The 26,410-nt window shown below is 37.7% G+C and overlaps 1 protein-coding gene across 1 annotated transcript in view; it reads left to right on the top strand.

The window, feature by feature from the left end:
• LOC104590515 (ARM repeat superfamily protein) overlaps nucleotides 1-26,410 on the top strand; it is a 77,861-nt gene that overhangs the window by 31,207 nt on the left and 20,244 nt on the right. Inside the window, exons 5-8 of the mRNA XM_010249211.3 lie at nucleotides 7,622-7,832; nucleotides 22,850-23,034; nucleotides 23,181-23,423; nucleotides 25,770-25,957. Of these exons, the coding sequence (XP_010247513.1) occupies nucleotides 7,622-7,832; nucleotides 22,850-23,034; nucleotides 23,181-23,423; nucleotides 25,770-25,957 (827 nt within the window). The remainder of the gene's footprint in view (nucleotides 1-7,621; nucleotides 7,833-22,849; nucleotides 23,035-23,180; nucleotides 23,424-25,769; nucleotides 25,958-26,410) is intronic.

Here is a 26,410-nt window from a genome sequence, read left to right on the forward strand (position 1 = left end):
CCTGGAAAGGGAATTCTATTTGCTAAGCATGGCCATATGAAACTTGAAGCCTACACAGATCTTGACTGGGCCGGAAGCATTGATGACAGAAGATCTTCCTCTGGGTACTGTAGCTTGGTTATAGGTAATATTGTCTCTTGGAGAAGCAAGAAACAATCAGTTGTTGCTCGATCTTCAACCGAAGCAGAATACAGAGCCATGGCTCATGGAGTTTCTGAACTATTGTGGCTTAGATCCTTGATGGAGGAACTGGGTATTGAACATGATAAGCCAATGATGTTATATTGTGATAATCAAGCCGCCATCAACATTGCTCACAACCCAGTGCAACATGACAAAACTAAGCATATTGAAGTTGATAGACACTTCATTTGAGAAAGAGTGGCTTCTGGAGAAGTGTGTCTACCTTTCATCACCTCTGAAGGACAATTAGTTGATTTCCTCACCATGGGCATTCCCAAGGCTAAACTCCAGCATGATACTGGCAAGCTTGGCATGATTGACATCTATGTTCATCTTGAGGGGGAGTGTAGAGAAGATGGGCCGAATGGCCAATAGGCTGTTTATCCTTTTTTATCTTTTATGTTCTTTGCTGTAATGTGCCTTAATCTGGGATTTATTCTTTCTTATGTTATGTCTTTTTAATTTTCTACCCAACTAGGGGCTTCTCTGTAAATTATTAAAGTTTAACTTAATGAAATAGAATTAAGGGAGTAAGAGAAGAGATTATGTTCGAAAAATCTCTCTCTCTGAACCCAAGTTGCTGCCACCTTCTTTTTCTTCTTCTCTCCTCTTGAACTCTGATTTTTGCTACTTTCTTTTGATTTTTGCAACTTTTTAAACAATCCTTTCTTCTCAAAAGGCTGTTTTTCTTCTCTTCTTTAAGTCCCTTTGCTCTTCCCTGAGGCAGTGGGGTTTTCCAACCAAGGAGATTTGGTCTAAACCTATTCCACCTAAATTTGTTATTTTTTGCTGGGAGGTGTTTTATAGTAAGATTAATACATTGGATTGCTTGCAGAAGAAAAGGCCTTTCATGTGTTTGTCCCCTAACTGGTGTGTACTTTGCAGGGCTAGTGGTGAGGATTGTTCCCACCTACTTGTATCTTGTTCTTTTTCTAGAGCTATTTGAAATTGGATTTTTTCTTTGGTTGGGTGCAGGTGGAATTTGTCCACAAACTTAAGTCAGCTATTCGATCCTTCCTTTTTTGTGTGGCCTACAAAAAAAGGAAAATTGATGTGGAGATGTATGAGAGCAGCTGCATTGTGGACAATCTGGGCAGAAAGGAATGCAAGGATATTCAAGGAAAAGGAAAGAATTATTCAGGCTGTTGAGGGTTGTATATTGACTAGGACCATTCATTGGTTGAGAACTATGGACTTCTTTCATACCTATTCCTTTAATGATATTTGGAGAAATTGGATAGCGGTGGCTAATTGCCATACAAGGAAGGACAGGGAATTTGCAGTGTGGATCCCCCCGCCCGAAGGATGGATAAAGCTGAACTTTGATGGCGGCAGCCAAGGAAACCCAGGCCCTTTGTTGATTGGAGGGGTGCTAAGAGATACGGAGAGCAACATGTTAGCCTTGTTTTCAGGCTCCGTGGGAATAGGAGACTCTAATAGAGCTGAAATTTTAGCGGTGGTATAAGGTATACAGATTGCAGAACAATTAGGAGTTCAATACCTAGTAGTGGAAGGAGACTCTCAAATTGTTGTGGGATGGCTGACAGACCCAGCTTCAGCTATGTGGCAACACAGAGATTTATTGAGGAAAGTCAACTGGCTTACAAGAAACATGACTGTTACCTCTTTTTGGGTGGGATGGTTTATTTTGGGCTGCTCTGTAATTCTACTTCTGGCTTTTTTTGTTGTAATTTGATGTAATAGTTTTTTGAAGAGGTAACAGCTCGTGCCTCTTCTTGGGTTTCCTGTATTGCCTTTTGCTGAATTAATAAATTATCTTTATTCATAAAAAAAAAGGTTCGCAAGTGTAGCTCTTATTAAGGTGATTCTTCCTAGAGAAATGTAATTCTTTTTCTATGAATCCAATCTCTTCTAAAACTTCTCTACAACTGGGCACCAAAACCTACTCTCCTGAGGATTTTCTCCTAGAGGAAGCACCAAATAGGTCAAAGGTCAAATAGAGATAGAACACTCTAAGCACTCTGCAATAGCCTCCATTTCTCTTTATTCCAAATTAATCCCTGCAATGCAACTCTTTTCAAAATTGATTTTCAAGTTAGAAAAACTTTCAAAGTTTCTAATCAGCATCTTTAAACTTTTCACCCTCTCAATATCAGCTCCCTCACAAAGGATTAAGATATCATTTGCAAATTGGAGATGGGTAACTGGGGTCTCATTTCTACTAACTCTCTACCCTCTAACTACACCTTCTCTATCAGCCTTAGAGATCAAACAACTAAGCACATCAGCAACTAAGGTGAAAAGAAAAGGTGAGAGAGGATCCCCTTGCCTAACACCCCTACTAGCTAAGAAGAAATCCTTCACCACTCCATTCACTAGAATTGAATAGTGACAGGAACTAACACAACCTAAGATCCAGTTACACCACCTTTCACCAAAGCCACAATTTCTTAAGACTTCAAGATGGAACTTCCAGTCCACCATGCGATAAGCCTTTTCAATATCCAACTTACACACAAAGCCTTTTTCCATCTGATCTCTGCAAATCCTCCACATTTCCATTAGCACTCAATATTTGGTCAATTATTTGTCTTCCTTGTACAAAGGCCCCTTGGGCTTGGCTGACTAAGGAGGGGATAGCTTCTTTAAGCCTCAGAGATAGAACCTTAGCTACAATTTTTTGGATGCTCGTCACTAAGCTAATTGGTCTAAAATCCTTCGAATGACTAGCATCAGGTTTCTTAGGGACTAAGGCCACGAAAGTGGCGTTGACACCCCTGCTCACTATGTGATTGTTTGCAAATTCTTTAAAAACCTCAAACAAAGCATCCTTCAGTACTTCCCAACAATCTTGGTAAAATGCCATTGTAAATCAATTTGGTTCAGGTGCCTTGGATCTAAACCCTAAAACCCTAAACCCTAAACCATACTTAGTCTGCACCACCCTTTTCCAAAGCCCTCCTCGACTCTCCCCAAATCTCCAAAATCACTTCCCAGCAAAGAAGTTTAGAGATAAGGAGTCTTATCTCCACCCATTGGGTTTTCTTTTAACTTTCTTACTACTGTGCCCTAAACATTTCTCCCTACTAAGCATTTGCATAGAAAGCCTTTCTCTTTGCATTTCCATCTTTACCACATGAATCCATGCCTTGCCCTCACTACTCAATCCCCAAACTGTTTGTGTTTATGGATATGGTCAAGAAGCAAGTTTATGTTCTGGCAGTACAATCTATGTATTTTCTAACAATTGCTTATTGGGGAGCTGCATCAAATCAAACCTTGACCAAAATTTTAAAAAGAATTGGTGGGCAATATTAGCAAAGTAGGGAGCATCTGATCATGTTCGGTTCATCTCGGGATTGGACTGTTGGCTTGTATTGGGTTGGGTCTCGTTGTTCTTTGGTCTCTCATATGGGGTTTAGTTTGTTGTGAGATTGTAGTTTGGAATTCTGCTTGTTTAACTTAGGGGTGGTGGGCTGTTGATTGTTTCAGTGGTGGAGTATATTGATTCTTGTTTCTTTCTTGTTGGTTTCACTTTTCTTGTAATCTTTGCTTTTTTCTTTTAATAAATTTTATTTTATTACAAAACAAGCAAAAGTAGCTCACAACCATGCTTACATATAGTGTTGACAACTGTACAGAATAATGCTGATTCATGACCTACTAGTGTTTATCTGAAGTTTGATAGCAATTGCAGAGGTATTGATGGCCACAGAAGGCATGCTAGGATCGGGGGGCATGTTACGGATGCTAGAGGCAATCATATATGGGCTTTTAGTGGGGCCTATAGGCTTTGCTGATGCCTCAGAAGCAGAAACTAGAGCCCTTATGGAAGGTGATTGGCTGGGCCTACAAATGATGGGGACCCTTGGAGACTTGCTCATCTGCTAAATGTGGTTTAGGAGATACCTGTAGATGTTTTTTGCTCTTTTTGATAGATTCCAAGGGAGTTGAATTCTTTGGCTGACTCACTCTCTAAATCGGGGGTGGATACATATTTTTTTTTTGTGTGTAGTGAAAACTCATTAATGTTGTAGATGGACTGTTTTTTTTTTTTTGGTTTTATTGTACATCCTTCATGTATATTCCCCCTCCCTTCTCTTTTGATCCTTTTTTTTTTTTGAGAAAAAGTAAGGTAATTGTTTTAATGAGTATAACTGTAAAACATAACACCATTTGGTCCACAAAAACTCCATGTACAGCCAGAAACTATACAAAAAGCCAACAAAAACTGGTCTCTCTGGAAATACAAGAGACCCCCAACTAAATCAAGTAAACAAAAAACCCAGACCACAGCCAGGAATGCTTAAAAGAGTCCTTGGCTGACAGCCAGGAATGTATAGTAGCCATTGCCCGAACCACCAACTCATCTATGGAGCACCTTTGACCTTCAAAAATCCTACTATTTATTTCTTTCCACAGGACCTAGCACACTACATGAGGGATCGTATACCACAGCACCTTACCCCTGCTGCTTAAGCCCGTCAACTTCCAAGAGAAAAGCAGGTCAGCTATAGATATGGTGCAGCACCACCTAACATTTAACAGGGAGCAGAAATGATTGAACAGCAGATGGGCAACCTCACAATGAAGGCATAGTCTCCATGCCACTCAAACTGATCTGCCACCATCACATCTCTGTCTTCTGCTATAAGGAATAGAGAAGGCATAGTCTCCATTAGAGAAGAACCATTGCACCAGGTGTCTCGCCAGAAACTAGTCCTGTTGCCATCCCCTAATTTTAGCCTAATCCCTTGGACAAAAAGAGGATAAACCTTCTCAATTCCTTTCCAAACTGAGCAACCAGCAGAAGTGGGTGTAGGTGGTCTCATCCATAGTTTCTAGTTCCAAACTTTTCCACAATTCGCCGCCTCTAGAGAGCCCAGGGATTAGACTTAAAGAGCCAGAGCCATCTACCTAGGAGAGCAGTATTCACCTGCCTAAAGTTTCTCACTCCTAAACCCCCTTTTGAGACAGGTTTGCAGATGGTTTCCCACTTAACCTGGTGAATCTTCTGTTCACCATCCTTCCCACACCAGAGGAAATTCCTTTCTAACTTTTCCATCCTTTCAGCCACCTGTGTTGGGATTGGATACAAAGGTAAAAAGTGAATAGGTAGATTAGCTAGGACACTTTTCAACAGAGTAATCTTAGCTCCCTTGGACAAATACCTGGACTTCCAACCCCCCAGCTTCTTCTCTAGTCTTTCAATCACCGGGTCCCACATGGACTTGGTGTGACATTTTGCTCCAACTGGAAGGCCCAGGAACCTGAAAGGGAGTTTTCCCACTTTACAACCAAGCTCCATAGCAAGTTCCTGGATGTTGTTGACCTCCCCAACTGGGATAATTTCACTTTTCTGGAAATTCACCCGTAATCCTGAAATCACCTCGAACCACACCAGAATCATCTGAAGATTACTTAACTGCTCCTTTTTTGCCTGAACAAAGAATAAAGTATCATCTGCATACTGCAGTAAAGGGACCTCGGTTCCTTCCTCTGCCACTCTAAAACCTTCCAAACAACCTTCAGCCGCAGCTCTTTTAGTTAATCTAGCTAGAGCCTCCACCACACAAATAAACAGCAAGGGAGAAAGAGGGTCTCCCTGTCAAAGACCGCTCGAACTTCTAAAAGAGCCAGAAGATGACCCATTCACAAGTATAGAAAACTTAGCAGTAGATATGCACACTCTGACCCAATTGTTCCATTTCTGGCCAAAGTTCATTTTCTGCAGCACCAAGTCGAGAAACCTCCAGTTTACATGATCGTATGCCTTTTCTAAAACAATTTTGCATACCACCCCATTGCTGCCACTCCTTAACTTCGAGTCTACCAGCTCATTAGCAACAAGAACACCTTCTAATAATAGTCGACCGGGCATGAATGCCCCCTGCACCCCTGAAATGATCTCAGGGAGTACCTTCCTCATTCTATTGGCAAGGGTTTTCGCCAGAATTTTGTAGAAACCCCCTACCAAACTTATGGGTCTGTAATCAGAGAGGCGAATAGGGTACTGAACCTTTGGAATCAAAGTTATAAACGTAGAATTTAAGCTACGCTCTAAGGATGCTCTATCGTGGAATTCCGACAAAGCCTTCTTCACCTCTGGCTTCAGGAAACTCCAACATTTCTTGAAGAACAGCATTGTGAACCCATCATGACCAGGGGTCTTCTCTCCCTCTAGGCTTGTGATAACTCCCCAAACTTCCTCTTTTGAGAAAGGTTTCTCTAGGTCATCTCTTTGAATGTTGGAGATGGCTTCAAACAAGCTCCCATTCAAACCCGGACGGACCGGCCACACTAACTTATATAAATTTTTAAGAATTTCACCACCTCCTTAATAGAGGATTGATCCTCGATAAGCCTGTCCCTCACCTGTAGCTTCTCCAAAGTATTCTCCCTTCTTTGACAATTCTCAACTGCATGGAAGTACTTTGTATTCCTGTCCCCCACCTTCAGCCAAGAGATTTTAGCCTGTTGTCTCCACTTGATCTCTTCCTGGTAAGCTACTTTATCAAAACACATTTTGGCCTCAGTCCTAGCTGCCTTCTCTTCTTCAGATAGGTTCACAAGCTCTTCTTTCCTATCCAGCTCTTCAATGGTGCTTAACAACTCTCCTTTCTTTAATTCTACTGCCTTCAAACTGTTTTTCTTCCAGTCTAGGATTTTCTCTTTCAACAGCTGTAGCTTCTTCACTAGGATATGATCCTCCATGTCCATTTACTGTTGACTTGTCGAAAAAATGAAGTTGCCTTTTTTTTTTCAAAAGAAAAAAAGTGGAAATGCATCCATTAATGTTTCAGAATCGCCTACTGGACTTCCTGTAGAAGACTAGTTGTTTTTTGCATATACTGTAAAAAGTCATTTGATTATCATCAATGACAATTTATTGGTTCAATTGCCCCCAACAGGGGAAAGATTAAGGATGATGTCATCAACAGGATCAAAGCAGGATGGGCATAATGGAAAGGTTCATCCAGTGTCTTATGTGATAGGAGAATATCACTTGGGTGTGACAGAAATGTGAATGTTGACATGGATGAGTAGGAAGGCTAGAATGCATTGGGTCTGCTGTCATTGCAGTGGGACCAGAGAAGTTACTGACATTGATACCCATAATATTTTATTCTGAAAAATTCACTTGTATAAATATTTGTTTGGTACCAGTGTTGAGGAGTTATGTTGTTGGCATATCTTTAAGATTTTATGTGAAGCATATTTTCTCCTTGCATAATCTTGTGAGGGATCTTTTGTAAAATTCATGATGATGATGAGTTGTTAGGAGCTTCTGTTGGTTATACTTATGAGGGTAGGGTGAACCTGCATTGAGAGAGCTCTTTGCTTTCATTTTTCTGGGTTCTAATTTGATTGATATTTCTGGGGGTGAATATGCTTTACCTATTTATCTAAATGTGTAATGCTAAATTAATTTGTTTGCTTTGAATTATTGATAATATCATTTTATTATTGCCTGCAGCTTCAAGAATGCATCGGGTCTGCCGTTATTGCAATGGGGCCAGAGAATTTACTGACACTGATACCCTTAACATTTCATCCTGAAAAGTTAACTTGTTTAAACATTTGGTTGGTTCCAATTTTGAAGAGATATGTTGTTGGTAAATCTGTAGGATTTTTTATGAAGCATATTGTCCCCCTTGCAGAATCTCTTGAGGGAGCTCTATGTAAAGGTATTTGCTCTAATTTTCTATCAACCACCTCTTAGTTTCTTATTATTTCCGATGATAAGTTCTTAGCCAATCCCATGATGTAAACAAAAATCTGGAGCTTGGGCCTTTTTTCCATGCTTTTGGAGATTCTCCTTAAGAGTTGTTTCATTATTCTTTTTTATCAATAAGGAACACATCATTGTAAAGGATACCTCAATGCCTCATACTGAGTAGGCTACAAGAGGAAGATGATACTTGGAACATGAACTGTAAGCTATAAGCAAATACCAGAGCAAGGATTCTAGACCGGTCTTGAGATCTTCTCCAAAGGGACCTTGCCTTTTGTGGTCACTGCTTTTTCTTCATTGACGGTAGAATTTTATTTAAGAGAAAAGAAAGTGTGCAAGTTGAACATAAGAAAAATCCAGCAAAAAAAGAAAGAGAAAAAAAACAAAGACAAAATGTTCCAAGAAACTCCAATAGCGGCCATTAAAATGCAAGTGCCTCTCACCTTTTCACCTCTAGTTCCAGATATATGCAACACCTTAATGAATGTTTTAGGATTCTTGTTTGTGAGAGGGACTAAGTTTTTAGTTGTAAAAGTGAATTGATTTATTTGCAACTAAGAAAAGGTGTTTAGTGAATTCCTTTATTTGATGATAGAGATTGATTCATTCTTTATCTTCCCTGATAGTAGGGATGAGTTGGCTTGAGAGGTGGATTATGATGAGAAGTTCTCTGTCCGTTCTATGTGGCCCTGGCTAGGGGAATATGTGACTCTATTGATGCAGGGTTTGATGCTTTAATGCAGTAGATCTCTACATGAGGTTCTTGTAGTGGACCATCTGAATAAAAGGAATTGCCATTCCAAACCAGAAATGCATATAAAAGTGATGGGAGGAATCTATAGATAGCTTGTTTCTTCTATACCTGTTTGGGAATTCTTCAATTCTTTGTTTAGCAATTCTTGGTTACAAAAAGGAGTTTTGTATTTCTAAGGGAAAAATAAGGATCTTTCTAGATTTTGTAGTGATTCTAGCGGTTTTTTCATGGATCGGGTCTTGAGACTCGAGCATTTTGTATACTTTTAATAGAAGGAATTCTGTATTTAGTTGGAAAAGAATCAAACTTGGCAGTTAGTTGGGCTTCCACAGGGAAAGCAATCAGTTGGATGTAAGTGGGTATACGTTGTAAAGTATAATGCTCATTGTCATTGTTGTCAAGGCGGCATCTAGGCGACAAGGTGCCCTTGGAGACTCACCTCGCCTAATTGTCAAGTTGTTTTGTACACTGTGTTATAAAATACTTCTATATTCTTAATTGTTTGATTTTATAATTATAAAATAGACATTATTAAACCATATTTCCTTAATAATTATCCACTTTTTCAATCCCCATATTTTGAATTTTCTTTTCTTTCTTCTTTTTCTTATGAATATTATGGTTGTCTATTCTTTAACATGAAGTTTACCGTAGGATATATGTTGTTTACTTAAAAAGATCCATCACCTAGGTGATGCCTAGGCATTTGCCTAAGTGACTAGGTGACATGGCTTCCCCCTGTTGCCTAGCCTTTCCTTGGCGCCTTGAAATTGATGCTCATGGTTCTATTGAGAGATACAAAGCTTGACTAGTAGCTAAGGGATATATTCAAAACCATGTATTGATTATCTTGAGACTTTTGCTCTAGTTTCCAGATGAATACTATCTAGGTTTTGATATCTCTTGCTGCTCATTTCTCTTCTTGGCCACTATATCATATGGATGCTAAGAATGCTTTTCTAAATGGTGACTTGCAAGAGGAGTGTATATGGATCTCCCTCTTGGTGTAATTATTCCAAAAAGTGAAGGCAAGGTTTGTAAGCTAAAAAAATCTATCTATGATCTGAAACAATTGGTTTGATTGATTTAGAAGTGCTCTCCTAACAATTGGATACTCCTAATCAATGTTCTGAAAATCGTAATTGTATAGTAAATCGTAGAGAAAATCGAATTGAGTAAAATTGTGAATCATATCATAAATTGCAAGATTATTTCTATTTTTAAAAACTTGTTAAAAATAAAATATAGATATGCTAAAAGAAAAAATAAATATAGAAAAGTGATTCTACCTTGTTTTTAATCCATTATCTACCATGTTTGTACCTAAACAATAAAATTTACCACTTATACAATAGAAGTCTAAGGTGATATAATCAAGTTTTACTTGAAAGTCAAATAACCTACATACAATGACTCTTTATCGTATATTTGATGGAAAATAAACACAATATATGGTTTAAATAACGTAAATAAGTCAATTTCTAGTAAGGTCTTTATAACAAGTCACCTTTGACAAAACTAAATATTAACAAAATAAAATGAAAAAGTAGACAACTAATTCTTAATTGAATTGATTTGAATCACAAGAATCGTATAAATCATAAGATTTATGATTCAAATCATAGGATTCAAACAATAATATTGAGTTTTTTTTTGATAAGTAAAAGATCATTAATTTCATTGAAATCAATAATGGTAGGCATCTTTACAAGCATCCCAAAGGGAGGCACAAGATGCAGCCTCACTGTTGGAACATAACTAGTACAGTAATTACAATTGTGCCCAGTACAACTGATCCCTAATTACCCCTTGCTTAGCTAGTGAATCGGCCAATGGATTAGCCTCCCTCCCCACCCACTATATACTTATATTCATCTACTATGTTAACCACTGAAACTTCTTCATTTCATTTCTATACCACCAAATCATTGAGTTCGGATTTCTTAGCCAATCTACCACCACCGTGGAGTCCTCTTTAATTACCAGGTTCACCAAGTTCAAGTAGGTATGGCAATTTTTCCCATCACAGACGGGGATCTGACCATCAGGTGGGGGATTAATAGGAATCTCTGATCGGGGTCGGGGTTGGGGATGGGGATTGAGGTCCCCGCCCTGCCCCGACCCCGATTATATATTTAAATGCTATTTATATTAAATATATATTATTTATATATATATATATATATATATATATATATATATATATATATATATATATATATATAACGAAACATATTTAAAACATTATTTATAATTTAAAACTTTTATTTATTTTAAGTAAATTTATTTTTCAAATGAATACTATTATCTAAAAAAATTTCGGGGATTTGGGTCCCCGCAGGGAACCCATCCCCGTTGGGGATCGAGGATGGAGGACAAATTTTATCCCCGGCGGGTATCGGAGACGGGGATAAGGAATATGATCCCTGCCCTGAACCCGCCCTGTTGCCATTCCTAAGTTCAAGTCTTTTGCAGTCTGAACACCTTATAATATTGCAAACATTTCAGCCTTTAAAGAGTCTCCAATCCCCACCAATCCTGAATGTAGTGCTAGAATGATCCATTCTTTATTTCTTATGACCTCCAAGTCCTGAAGTACCTGGGTTGCCTTGATTTCTCCCATCAAAGTTTAATTTCAGAAAGCCTTCAAGCAAAGGTGTCCACACCGACCTTGTTTTTAATCTTCTGCACTGAACTAAATGCTACCAAAAACCAACTCCTCCAAATATCATCAAAGGAGAATTGTCCACATAAATCCAGTGTTAGTAGCCAATGTATTACCTTGGTCATTGCACAATCCAAAATCTGTTGTTTGCCTTTCTCCTTCTCTTGAAAGATTCTTGCATTTTGTTCTTCCCATAGGGTCCAAATCACTACTGCTCTAGTACAAACTCTACATTATTCTTCCCCTTCTTTTTGGCCAAGCAAAGGTAGCAGTGTCAAATGGTAACTTAATCTCCATTGGCATGTTCCACCTACACTCAAATAGAGAGAAAAACCAATCCCAAATATATGGAGCAAAGGAACAAGAAATTAGTAAATGGTAACAAGATTCACCATCAGATTTGCAAAGAGTGCATCAGTTCTGGGAAATACACAAGAAAGGCCTTTTGTTTTGCGGGTAGTTCAGGGTGTTAATCTTCTCATAAGCCACTTCCCAACAAAAAGATTTTGACTTTGGAGGGTAGGGCTGTTCATAAGAATGCCCAACCCAACCAAACCGACCAACCCGGACCGACCCAACCCGAGTCGGCCAGGTTTTCATCCGTATCGGTCGGTTTCGGGTTGGGCACATACAAAAACCGATATATCGGGTCGTTTCGGTTTTCTTGCGTGAAAACCGAAACCAACCCGACCCGACCTAGAGATCTACTAGTTTGGTAGTTCCTACTTCCTAGTTTGAGTAGTTTCCTAATTCCTACTAGTCTTCTACTTCTAGACTTCTACTAGAACTAGAACTCTAGAAGGCCCATTAGGCAATTACAATTAGAATTCAATTAGGTGTCCTTTTTTTAGTTTTTTACCTAGATTATAATTTAGAAGGTTTCTAATTTTTTATTTTATTGACCACTTTTGTCTTCTCTTAAAATCTTCTATTCTCTAACTTGGTTGGTCCGCCCCCCTCATTCCCTCAAGCTCAACTGCTCAAGTCTCATTCTCAAAGTCTCAACTTCAGTCATTCAAAGGTTAATATTTATTTATTTATTTATTTTTTAATTTAATGCATGTTACAAGTTGATATATTTTATTTGTGTTTTGTTTAAGTTTAAGCATTGAAAAAAATCCAGTTAATGATGATATATTTGCACAAAAAACTTCAATTTTGTATGAAAAACCTAATCTATTTAAAATTTTAAGTATATATTCCGATTTTAATTTAAATATATTTTATATTTAAAACTATTAAATAAAGATATTTCCGTTTTACATAAAAACCGAAATATCTAAAAAAATATATATTCTGAAATATATGAGATATATATTTCCAGAAAATATATATTCCAAATTTCCAATATATTTTATTTGTATGTATATTTTTGTTTATATATATATATTTTAAAATACATATTTCAGTTTTAAATATATTTCCAGAAAATTTCTTAAAAAATAAAAACTTCAGTTTTCAGTTTTTATGAAAAACCTAATCTATTTAAATATATATTTCGGTTTTAACTTAAATATATTTTATATTTAAAACTATTAAATAAAGATATTTCAGTTTTACATAAAAACCGAAATATCTGAAAAAATTTATATCTAAAAAATATATATTCTGAAATATATGAGATATATATTTCCAGAAAATATATATTCCAAATTTCCAATATATTTTATTTGTATGTATATTTTTGTTTATATATATATATATATATTTTAAAATACATATTTCAGTTTTATTCGGCTTTGTACAGGGGAAAAACTGAAACCGACCGAAACCGACCCAACCCGACTCAAACCGACTAGGTCGGTTTGGCCTATCAGTGGGTCGGTTTCGGTTCCCACCTTAGGTAACCCGACCAGGTCGGGTCGGTTGGGAAAATCCCACTAAACCGACCCAACCTGACCCGTGAACACCCCTATTGGAGGGAATTGGCTGACACCAAACTTCCTTAATAGGAAAAGAAATAGGGGTAGGGGACTGGCAAAGAACAAGAAAAAAAGAGGTAGAAGAAAATAAACCTTTAGGACTTGGACACCAAACTCTTCTATTTGGTTTAGAAGGCTCTAGGCAGGCTTTATCAAGAAGAACTAAAATCATTGACAAGCAAGTGTCCTCTTCATTCCTCAATCCCCTTTGAATCCCAAAATCTCAGTTATGATCCAAAGGCAAAATAGGAGGTATTAATAACTTGGAGATCATCTCATTCTTATACAAGGAAAGGAAATACAAAGAAGGAAGCAAGTCCCTTAAGGCTGGTCACCGATCCACAAGTCTTACCAAAATCAGATTTGAGTCCCTGAAAGTAGAAATCTGCTGAATTCATAAATATGAATAGAAAAGGTAGTTTCTTGAAGAGAAAAGGAGAAGAGAAGAAGAGAAGAAGAGATCTTGAGAGAGTAGTAATCTGGCCGCCCCCTTCACTTATTATTTATACTAAAAATATTAAAGCAGTACAAAGACAACTATGCCCTTATAGGGCGGCAAAACATAAAACAACATATATAAGGCTCAAAAATATAATAAAATTTGGACTCACATAACTACTGTGGTCCCCACCTCCTATCTAACAAATAACATAAAACATCTACTCAGGAAAGCACCATAAAACTGATTAATCTTCAACACTCCCCCTCAAGTTGGGAGTAAATATCACACATTCCCAACTTGTGTAGATCATGTTCAAGCTTGTTCTTTGCCACCCCTTTAGTGAGAACATCAACCAGTTGCAACTTTAAGGAGACATAAGGCCGACAGACTTCTCCGGTTGTTACCCTTTCTCTTATAAAGTGTCTATCAACTTCAATGTGTTTTGTCCTGTCATGCTGAATTGGATTATGGGCAATATTGATTGCAGCCTGATTGTCACAACACTGCATCATAGGTTCCTCTGCTTTCACCCCAATCTCACTCAAAAGAGATCTAACCCAAAGAAGTTCTGAGACACCATGAGCCATGGATCTATACTCAGCCTTTGCACTTGACCTTGCCATAACCGCTTGCTTCTTACTCTTCCAGGAGATCAAGTTTCCACCTACAAAGGTACACACTCCTGATGTAGACCTCCCTCCTATCATCTAAGCATCCTGCCCAGTCTGCATCTGTATAGGATTCTAGCTTCAGATTGTCATGATTTGAGAAAAGAATGCCTCTACTAGGGTGCTTTTTCAGATATGCAAGTATTCTCTCAATAGCTTTCCAGTGCTGAACCAAGGTGCATGCATGTACTGACTCACAACACTGACAACATAAGAAATGTCTAGTCATGTCATGCACAAATATAGCAGTTGGCCCACCATTCTTTAATATCTCCCCACATCTTTTACCAACTCACCATCCACACCATTAATTCTGTGATTTGGATCAATAGGAGTGTCTGTTGGTTTGGTCCCCAGTTTGCCAGTCTCCCGTAGTAGGTCAAGTACATACTTTCTCTGTGAGATGAAGATCCCATGCTTGGATTTTGCAACTTCAATCCCCAAGAAGTATTTGAGCTCACCAAGATCTTTGATCTTAAATTCTTGCTGCAATGATTTTTTGAGATCATCAATCTCCTCCAGATCATTTTCTGTAACCACTATATCATTCACATACACAATCAGAATTGACACCAGAGCATTTCTCCTCTTTACAAAGAGGGTGTGATTAGACTGGGTTTGTGTGTATCCAAAACAGATAAGTGCCCCTCTGAACCTGTCAAACTAAGCCCAAGGTGACTGTTTCAGTCTATACAAAGATTTTATGAGTTTGCACACCTTTCCTTTACCAACATTTTCATAAAAGCCTACTGGAATGTCCATGTATACCTCCTCCTATAAATCACCATCGAGGAAAGCATTTTTGACATCAAGCTGAAACAAAGGCCATGAATAGGTGGCTGCCAGATAGAAAAGAATACGAACTGAACTTATCTTATCTACCGGTGCAAAGGTTTCCAGATAATCAACACCATATGTCTAAGTATACCCTTTCGCTACCAATCTTGCCTTGTACCTCTCTATCTTGCCATCAATCCTATACTTCACTATGAATACCCATCCACATCCGATTGTCTCCTTATCCCAAGTTTGGTTTTTAACCAAGGCTTCCATCTCTTCTTGCATGTCTGTTTTCCACTTAGGTTTGGAGAGGGCCTCAGTAACATTCCTAGGTATAGACACAAAATCCAGAGAAGAAAGGAAAGAACGGTAGGAGGGTGATAAGGCACTGTAGGAAAGATGGTGTGAAATGCAATGGGCTGTACACTTTCTCTTCCCTTTACGAATTGCAATTGCAACATCAAGATCAGTGCGATCAACTGCAACAGTGGTGTTAGGTACAAGAACATTATCATTAGAAAACATAACATGCTCAGGCTCAAGAGGAATACCTGGAACTGTATTTGTTGAATTTTAGAGTTTCAGAAGGATTGATAGAGAGTGGTGTGGATTGAGGATGTGTGGAGTCGACCATTGTTTGCTGGCGCTGATATTTCTGTAAGGCTGCCTGTAGTGTCTCAGGTAATGAAACTGGCTGAACTGATGGAGGTGTTGGCTGAACTGATGATGGAGGTGCTGGCTGAACTGATGGATGCACCGAAGAAACAAGAAGAGGAACAAATTGTAACAATGATTTAAAAGGCGTGCCTCAGGCGCGCCTAGGCGCACAGGCGAGGTGCATTTTGGGGTATGCGCCTCGCCTAGGTCCTAGGCACACCTCTTTCAAAAGGTGTGCGCCTAGTCCGCCTAGTCCGCCTTGGCGTGCGCCTGATGCTTCTTGCACCTCAGCTCAGGCGTGCGCCTTTTTAAAATTTTACACCTCGAGGAGCGTGCTACAAAGGTGACTTGTAGAATCAAGAATGCAATATGTTTTACATCACATTAACTACTTGAAGCAATGCAATTAAGGAAAAAAAGAGATTGCGGGTTTTACATACTTGAAAATGCTTTATATGTTTGCTTTTATTTTTAAAATTTCATTTGAATACACTTTACATGTTATGTTTATGTATTTTAATTTTAGACAATAAGTTTTTTAAATAATTTATTTTAAAACTTAAGTTTATATTTTTATTAACATTATGTTTAATATTTTTAATATTTCTAATATTTTTGCTTTTTTTTTAAAAAAAATTGACATTTTTTGGAATTTTTTGACCTTTTATTTGATTTTTTAGCTTTTTTTTGTAATTTTGCGCCTTTCTTAAAAAGGCGCGCGCCTTGCCTTGCGCCTCAGGCTCAAATTGGCCCTTGGGTCATAACAGCCAGGAAAGCAGTACAAAGACAACTATGCCCTTATTATTTATACTAAAAATAATAAAGCAGTACAAAGACAACTATGCCCTTATAGGGCGGCAAAACATAAAACAGCATATATAAGGCTCAAAAACATAATAAAATTTGGACTCACATAACTACTGTGGTCCCCACCTCCCATCTAACAACTAACATAAAACATCTACTCAAAAAAAACACCATAAAACTGATTCTTCAACACTGAACAAGCATCATACTTGACAAACTTGAGGAACTGATGGCGAAAGCTATGGGTTGCTTTCCAAGGTGTTGCCAAAGTAGTCCAACGTGATACAACCATTGTTTTCAAGTTGCCAAGGTGAGGCTAGGCGATAGGGCGATAGATTGTTTTGGGCAAATTTCTTAAACTACCCTTACGGTTTAGCTAATTGACTAATTCTACCCTTACTGCTTACATATTGACTAATTCTATGGGTTTAACTCTTTGTCATAAATCATTTACATGTGACAACACGTGACTGATATATTTTTCAAAGTCCCTAAAATACCCTTTTGTTATAGAAAATTCATTAGCTGAGACTGGGAGGGGGACCATGTGGGAGGAGCTCTACTTTCTCCAAATTCATTAGCTGAGTTCTAAACGAACCCAGTTCTTTGCTTGGGTAGTGCGGTATTAGATCTATTACATTCTTTACGTGCAAGATTCAAAGGTTTGGAAACTTCTTGATCCTCTGATCGAATGCCTTGTTAGCCACCTTTGGACAACCGAACACAATTGCTACTACAGGCATTGACAACACGTTCTCAACGACATCGAAAGCACTCAGGATGGCATGTGCCAACATTATTACTTGTTAGTGTTAGACTTAGCTCCTTACCTTTGTATTTCTCCACTAGTTTTTTGATATCGGTTAGTAATTGAGCTCTGGCACTGAATTTAGTGAAGGGGAATTTTGGGTTGTCAAAGGTGTAGATAGTGTACCAACCCTTTATACCTTCGGTGTCCTATTCTCCTCCTCCTTGTTACTAGTGTTGCCGCTACGAATGTTGTGAACTCTGCCCAACAAGATCAGGTTATATGTATCATAACATTTTTTATAGTGTGAGAAAGCTATCAAAAATGACAGAGAAGATGAGCAAATCATTACTTAGATGGTGTGGGGGTTGTCACTAGATCTGTGGTTATGCCTTTGGTTCGATCCCAGGCTGGAAAACATTCCTAGCCATGGTCCTTGGAGAGGTCCTCCCAGCTTCACTCAATGCTGCTAGTAAGTGAAACCTAAAATGGATATGCTTTATTCAGGATGTTGTTTATCGGTATCTTACTCTCACCTGTAAACTATAATTTTAAAGGTTTAAATGTATAAATTAATTACAATAATGTTTTTTTTATCTACATAAAAGATTAAATAACCAGGGTTTCAACCTTGGAAGTGGCGAAGTGCAAACAAGGTCTTAGATGCAGTAGAAGTTGTAGAAAAACAAGCTCTCTTTGCCACTTCACGTGCCGCAACCAGAATGGTCTCCCAAAGGTAAATAACTAAAACAACTTAACCAATACTTGAGATTTGGTGCCGCCTCCCATGAAGGACGTTGATACTTTGAACTACAGTGTGCCTTTCCCTAAACAGTTGAAATGTTATTTGGGTTTGCTGGATTTCTTTTTAAAGTGATATTCATGTTTTATTGGTTCCTCTTCTACCTAAACTGGGGCTATCGATTGGATGGAGTGAGAGATTACAGTTCTTCAAATTTTTTATCAGATGGGTTTTATTTTGAAAATTTGAGGAATAGTGGAGGGCAAATTAGACCTTTCATTTTTTCCGTTAGCACTTAATGGCGATGCCAATTGTCAGAAAGCTTAAGGGTACTTTATGACAATATCTGAACAGTAAGGGTAGAGTTAGTCAATTAGCTAAACCATAAGGGTAGTTTAGAAAATTTCCTTTTTTTAAGTAAAAACCACATATCCTAGGGTAGTTCCCTAGGTTCCATAACCATCTTTCCTTAATAATTATCTATATTTTTCATAAGAAAAGTATAAACTTCATGTTAATCTAGAAAATCAACATATTTATGAGAAGAAAAAGAAAAAAGAAAAAAATTCCAAAAGCATATCCTAGAGCAGTTAGCAATGTTTGTGTTGATTAAATCCTAACAAATAAGAAAATAATAAAAACAAATAGTTTATAAACACAAAAATGAATATTTTTGTTTAATAATGTCTTTTATAATTATGATCTCAAAAAAATAATAATATAAATGTATTATACAAGATAGTACACAAAATTGCGTGGCGACTTGGCAAGGTGAGCCTCCAAGGGTGGCTGCCTTGTTGCCTAGGTGTCGCCTTAACAACTATGGATACACCAGCATCATAGCCATTCTCAAATCACATTCCAATACCTAAACCACTTTTCTTACTTCTACATACAATCTCTCATTTGATTAGGTGGTGTCTTCTAGCCTAACTTGGCTCCCAAAGGAAGTCCCTCATGATTTTCTTTAATTTCTTTTCTTCCTTTGGTGTAATTCTAGAGATAGAGAGGAAATAAATTGGTAGGTTAGTCAAGTCTGATCTTATTAGGGTAATCCTACCTCCTAAGGAAATATAGTTTCTCTTCCAAGTAGCCAGCCTCCTTTCACATCTCTCTGAAATTGGGTTCTAGAATTTGCTCTCTAGAATTTGCCAAGGGGTGATAGGACACTTTAAGCACTCGGTTACCGCACGTAAGGCATTCCCCTCCAAATTAATCCTTGCTAGACAACTCTTGTCTAAATTTGTTTTAAATTTTGATATCCTTTCAAACTTCTTGACCAATTCTTTTAAATTCCTCACCCTCCTAGTATCTTCCCCTTCACAAAAAATTATGATATCATCTACAAACTGAAGGTGAGTAATTGGAACATTGTTTCTCCCCACTCTCCAACCCCTAATCTCATCTTTTTTTTTGAACCCCTAATCTCATCTTCCCTGTCAGCCTTAGAGAGGAGTCTACTAAAAACATCCGCTAGTAAGGTAAAAAGAAAAGGTGAGAGAGTATCACCACTCCATTAACAAGGATAAAATAGTGACAAGACCGAATACAACCAAACACCTAATTGCACCATCTCTCCCCAAATCTACGCTTTTGCATCACCTCTATTAAAAAGTTCTAGACCACCAGATCATAAGCCTTTTCGAAGTTCAATTTGCAAACAAATCATTCTCTCCTAGATCTTTTCATTTCCTCTACACATTCATTGGCTATTAGGATTTGATCAATTATTTGTCTCCCTTGAACAAAAGCTCATTGAAACTGGCTGATGAGGGATGGAAGTACTGCTTTAATCATCAATAACAGAACTTTAGCAATTATTTTATAGATACTAGTCACCAAACTAATGGGTCGGAAATCCTTGGGTTGGCTAGCATTAGATGTTTTCGGAATTAGAGCCAAGAAATTTGCATCAACTTCGGGGCTCACAATATGTGTGTTTTAGAATTCCTTAAAGACTTCCAATAGCTCATCTTTCACTACTTCTCACCAATCTTGATAGAAAGCCATTGTAAATCCATGATTAACAATATTATTAAGATTTTTGCATAAAAGGATTCAGACATAAGATTCAAATGGGAACCCTTTGGATTCATGATTAAAATCATGAATTGTATCGTAAATCATAAGATTTTAATAACATCGCTCCCAATCTCATGTTGGTCATACTCTTTTGGTGATGACTAGTTTGAAACGCAACAACTAAAGCAATTTTTGTTCTTTGAATTTGCGATTAAGGATCTTGGTGGACTCAAATATTTCCTTGGAATTGAGATTGCAAGATCTAGGAAGGGTGTATTCATATCCCATAGGAAGTATGTTTTAGATCTGCTGAAAGAGATAGGTCAACTTGGTCCTAAGTCTGTAGACACTTCTGTAGATCCAATCCACAAAATCAATGGGGCTGATGGTGATGTCCTCCCAAACAAGGGTATGTGCCGACATCTAGTTTGAATGCTGCTCTATCTTTGCTTTACTCATTGTGACATATCCTATTCTATATGGTCCTAATGGTCATCTCATGATAGAGGCTTATGCTAATGACGATTGGGCTAGATCCACATCTAGATCCTGTACATTTGTTGCAGGAAATATTGTTTCTTGGAGAAACAAAAAGCAATTTCTTGTTGCAAGATCTAGTGCTGAAGTTGAATATAGATCAATGGCGCATGGGGCCTCTAAGTTACTTTGGCTAAGGACTCTTTTGACGAAAATTGAAATTGTTTTTGATCATCCAAACTATTTTGTGACAGCCAGGCTGCCATCAATATTGCAAACAATCTGGTTCAGCATGATTGCACAAAGCATATAGAAGTTGATTGGCATTTCATTTGTTAAAGAGTGATTAGTGGAGATATGTGTTTACCTTTTCTGAAATCATGTGATCAACTTGCATATTGTTTGACTACGGGTCAAGCCAAATCTAGGTTTAAAGAAAATCTTATGCCTAGCTTGAGGGGGAGTCTTGTGTGAATTGTTTGTTTGTTTGAGGGCACTCTTGTCCTTTTATTTGTTTCTTGTTATTAAGGGCTTAAATATAATTTGAATGCATAAATATAAATTCTAAGAAAAGGGGCACATCTCCTAACTTTTGTTTTTGGCTCCAAATTCTTCTCTTCGAACTTTTTCCTTTCCTCCTCATCCTCTCTTTTCTTCTTTCTTTCTACCCTTTCCCTTGCAAACCTTCTCTATCTTGTGTGAAGACCAGTGTTTTAAAAGGTGTGGGAGGCGTACGCCTGGAGGTGCCTCCAAGCGAGGCGCTTCCAAAACGCCTTGAGGCGTATGCTAGGGGCGTTGACACCTCTTAGGCGTATGCCTCAGGTGCAAGAGGCGTACGCCTCATGCTCTTTTTTCATGAGGCGTGCTAGAGGCGTACGCCTCATGCGCCTTATGCACATCTTATATAAAAAGACAAAAAAAGAAAAAAGAAAAAAAGGAAAGGAAAGGAAAATATAGGGAAGGGAAAGAATCAAAGAAAAAGAAAGAGAAGAAAAAAAGATAAAAGGAAAGGGAAGGGAAGAAAAGATAAGGGGAAAAAAAGTGGTTTGCCTCCTGCCCCTTCAGTTGGGGGGCTTCGCCCCCCAGACCCCCCACCCCCTTTTCGACAAGACCCCCCCTTTCAACTAATGTTATGCATCTTTATTCTTCTTAATATAAAAAAATTTATTAAAAATAAATAAAAAAATGAGATCCCCCCTTCCTCTTCATTCTCCTCCTAAGCCCCCTCCTCTTAAGGAGGCTTATGCCTCCTTGTGTTCTAAACTACGCCTCACGCCTCCTTGTGTTCTAAACTACGCCTCACGCCTCTAGGTAGTGGAACGCCTCGCGTCACGCCTCCGCGTTTTAGAACATTGGTGAAGACTGAAAACTGGGGTTAAGTCTATTTGTTGGGTGATGATTCTTTTTTTTCCTTTGCATCACTGTTCAATTTCTTTTGATGATTATAAAAGTTTGTTTTACTAGTTAAAAAATCTGCATGGACTGGCAAGGTGCCAACCAACCGGTTGGTAAGGTCTCCTTCTAGTCGTAGCGGAGACTTAGGATTGAATCCTGCCTGCTCCTGGGGTGGGGGGGTTATGGGCTACCCCTGTTGTGTAGCCCTTCGAAAGATATCAAAAAAGGAATTACAAGACATTAAAAAAATCTGCATGGACTGAGGTTAATGTTCCTGCAATCTCTCCTAAATGACTCCTAAAGACTGATACACTGAAGAGTTTTGGATTACCCAAATCACAGCCACCTATAGTCTCACATCAATGATCCATCCAATTAGAATCTATAAATCCCTCTCTAATAATAGAAGTTAAAGGTCCAACAATATGCATTTATTTAACCATTTTAGCATAGCAAGACTTTCTTCTTTAACCAGTTCTCTATTCCTGCATTTTTACACTATTAGAGGGAATAACTTCCTTGATCTTTTTGTAAATGATTTGAGGGTTTCTCGCCCTCTTTACATTAATAGAAATCATTTTACACATGCTCCTTTCAAAAGATTTTATCTTTGTGTAACTAAGATAAGAGGGGTAGGGGAGGTCTGTGCATATTTTGAAGAGTAATGAAAATGAAGAGAAAGAACCACTAGATCCAGAAACTAGACCTTGCCATCATTTCTTATTAAGGGATTAATAATACCTTCTTTATGGAACTGATAATGTAGCTAGCTCTTTGGTTTTATTATCTATAGGGCTTGTCATTTGGTTACCTGATTCTACATGCTAATGTATTTCACTGAAGATTTCCATTTATATCCATGTATGATATGTTTGCTTTTGTTATTTTCAGTTAAAAAGGCGTCACTTCGACATGATCTGCAGAGTTATGCTCATGGTTTTTGGGGCCTGCTACCTTCCTTCTGTCGTTATCCTACTGATATTGATCAGGAATTTGAAACTTTAGCCAAACTCTTCATAGCATTCCTCAAGAAAGATGCCTCCTATGTGCATGAAAATATAGCCACTGCATTGCAGGTAGGGATCTACTTGAATCAATGTGAGTAAAAGTTTCTTTTACAATTATAATGGCCACATCCCATAAAAAAACAATTATAATGGCCATAGTTGTTTTTTTAGTTGTGCGAGGCAAGATCTTATTTGTTATTTTCTGGACTCCGCAGGAACTTGTTAACCAAAACAGGAATATCTTAAAATCTAGTAAGGATGCTACCAAGTTTGTGAAAGAGGCAACTGATTATCATGTAAAAGATTCTTCTGCAGAATCTAGGACTATACCATCTCACTACTCAAAGAAAATTGCAAGAAGAAACATCAAGGTTATTTCATCATGTTCTGTGGACTTGATTGAGGCCCTTACTGATGTATTCTTTATTTCACCTCCAGAGAAGCGGACTTATTTGAAGGTTCACAGTCTATTTCTAATTTGTTTCTTGTTATTTACACATCTACTTGACACATCTATTTCTTATTTGTGTGTGAACAAACTCTAATGTTACTTTTCCTAATTCTAGGAAAGCTAATTTAATTTAAAGGCACCAGAAATTACCAAAAATAGTAAATCACGAGTTTACTATAATTTATAAATAGTGATTATAGATATTACTATTAAGTCTGAAATTCACCATAAATAGTAATTTCAAAGTAATAGTAAATTTCTGGAAAACTTAAAACCCTATTCTTGAGATACCTACAAATTCAATGGAATTGCATCTTAAGTAGTCCCACTTCTTGTTTTTGTCAATTCCTCTCATATGAAATTCCTTCAAGATGAGAATGAGGCCAGAAGACTCTTTTAGGTCATTTTTTCCTCTTCAGATCTCTTAACTTGTTTTTTGGATTTCCAAAGACACTCAAATTGACCTAACCAATTAGAAGCTGCAACCTGTGATCTAAAAAAGAAAAAGAGAAAGGGAAAAACTACAAGCTGTAGCATCAGATACCAGCAATGCTTTTGTGAGCTAATATTTGGGATTCTTGCCTTATCCCCATATAGTTGGGATGATAAGGCATGGTAACTTTTGTAATTAAATTTTAAAATCATAGCATTACATATTAGACATTCCATAGCTGGAATGCTGATCCCAAAAACAGATCCAGTGTTACAATACAGCGCAGAAAAGTTCACTCCTGTTTGGTCCTTGTTTGGCTAAAGCATCAGCCAGGCCATTTGCTGTTCTTCTAACCCATGTGAAGTTTGCTTCAATTTCCTTTGTAAGACTCCAAACTTATCTCATAGCTTGCCTGTGATTCCGGATTCCCAAAGTTCCAGCTTTCATCCAGTCTATTTACTAACCTTGAATCCTCTTCCACTTCAATCTGGAGCAGTCCTATCTGTTTAGCCAGTCTCAGTCCTTGCAGCAAAGCTAATACCTTTGCTTTTAATGAATCACTCAATCCCATAGGCTCCAAAAAAGGAGCCAATATTTTTTCTTCCCCATCTCTAAAGGCTCCTACACCCTAAGGTCCTGGGTTACCAAATGTGCTGCCCTCGAAGTTCAACTTTGTTCTTTGTTGTGTAGGAACTGCCCAACTCTCTTGAGACTGGATCTTGAAAATCATCCACCGAGAGCTCCTTCAACAGCTCAGCTGATTTTACCCAGTGCAGTACCTTAATAGTGATACAATCAATCAATTCCTTGAAAGATCCTATTATTTTTCTCCTTCCATACTACCCATCAGACCACATCTCTTGTGGCTCTCCACAACATCTGTCCCCTTTTTTTGGTTGCCTGAAGAAGCTTGCTTCAAAAAGGCCTGCCACATAAGACCACTACTTTTGTAGTACATCACAGGTATTGGATTGGCATTATTGTAAATAATACTCTCTGCATTGATAATGGTTTTCAGTTATCTATAAAAAAGTCATCTCAATGAATCAAGAAAGTAATAGAGATCCGTGTGGGAGGTAGATATGGAACTTTTGTTGAAGGTAGGTAAATTCTTGATAATATCATGATAGCAACTTAACATGTGGACTGAGGACTTAGAGATGGCTAGCTTGGTCTTATTTACAACATAGAACTTTAAAAGGCATATGACTGTATTGGATTAATGCATGACGCCTCCTTGGTGAGAAGTTGGGCAGGATGGACTTAGTGGCTATATGGAGGTGATGGATGTATGGATACTTGTATTTTACCTTGTTATCTATTTTAGTTGATACTTGTTGAAGTTTTGTGGGCTATGGCTAGGGGGCTGTCATTGCCCCTCTCTTGTCTGTTTTGGTGGTAGAAGTACCCATCAGGATGATGGTAGGAATTGACTAATTGAACGATTCTAGTTTGGAAGATAGGAAAGTAATCTAAGCTAGTTGATTATGCATGTATATTAGTTCTTTAATCCTAGATTGGACTTTGGGTTTGAAGAATAGTTGATGGTTTGGCTAGTTTGCTGGGAAAAACATGTTTTATGGATGGTATTGTAGAGAGCATGTATTTCTGTATTGAATTTTATTCCTATGGGTATCCCTATTTTACTCGGTTTATTTTTTATTTTTATTAACAAAATCTACTATCCTATCAAGTATCAATTGAAAAGGTTAATACTATCATATCGTTTAAACTCTTCAAAATATCTACAGTTTCAAGGCCATAGATATTAGGTAAATTTTCCCTTTATTCTGGATCTGTTGTGAATATTTCTGAGGGCCAAAAACCAACCTTTCTTTGGGGAATCTTTTTCCATGCTCTGAGATGTCCTTCTAGAAGTTAAATCATGTACAGTCATAATTGTTTTCTTTACTCATTCAGGAGGCTATGAGATGCATGGCTTCTATTGCTGAGACTTCTAAGGTGAAGAAACTTTTCACATCGTCATTAGAGAGGTTCCAGCTTATAAATGGTATTGGTGTTAATGCAAATTTGGAGAGTCGTAATGGTATTACTGATACAAAACAAGGAGGGGATTCAAAGTGTGTGGAGGAAGAAGTTTCAAAGAGGTAAAATGAATCTGGTTTGATGTTATTTGCAATTGTTGAGTTTCCTTATTTCCTTTATCCTAATGTTATTTCATTTATGAATATTTTTGTAGTTTTTTCCTGTTAATTCATTGGTGGTTTCTTTTTCTTGTAACACTATCATTTTACTTCATTGGTGGTTCCTTAATTGGATTAATTGCCCAAGTCAACCCACTGGTTGGGAACATTTAGATCACATATTGATGATGAGAGTCTCCAGTAAATTACCATTATCCTAAAATGTGAGTTTGGGGCCAAAACGCAAAAACACACCCAATGACACATAAATAAATTGATTTTATGCAATAATAAATTGTCCGACTGCTCTCACCTGCACTCAGATCCAATTAGGTACATAGCAAAGTTCCATATTATCCACATGCTTCTCAAACACTTTCTATGAAAGTGGCTTTGTTAATGGGTCTATCATATTAT

This window comes from Nelumbo nucifera, chromosome 7 (assembly GCF_055504915.1).
Source record: "Nelumbo nucifera cultivar China Antique chromosome 7, China Antique-T2T, whole genome shotgun sequence".
Classification (NCBI taxonomy): Eukaryota; Viridiplantae; Streptophyta; class Magnoliopsida; order Proteales; family Nelumbonaceae; genus Nelumbo; species Nelumbo nucifera.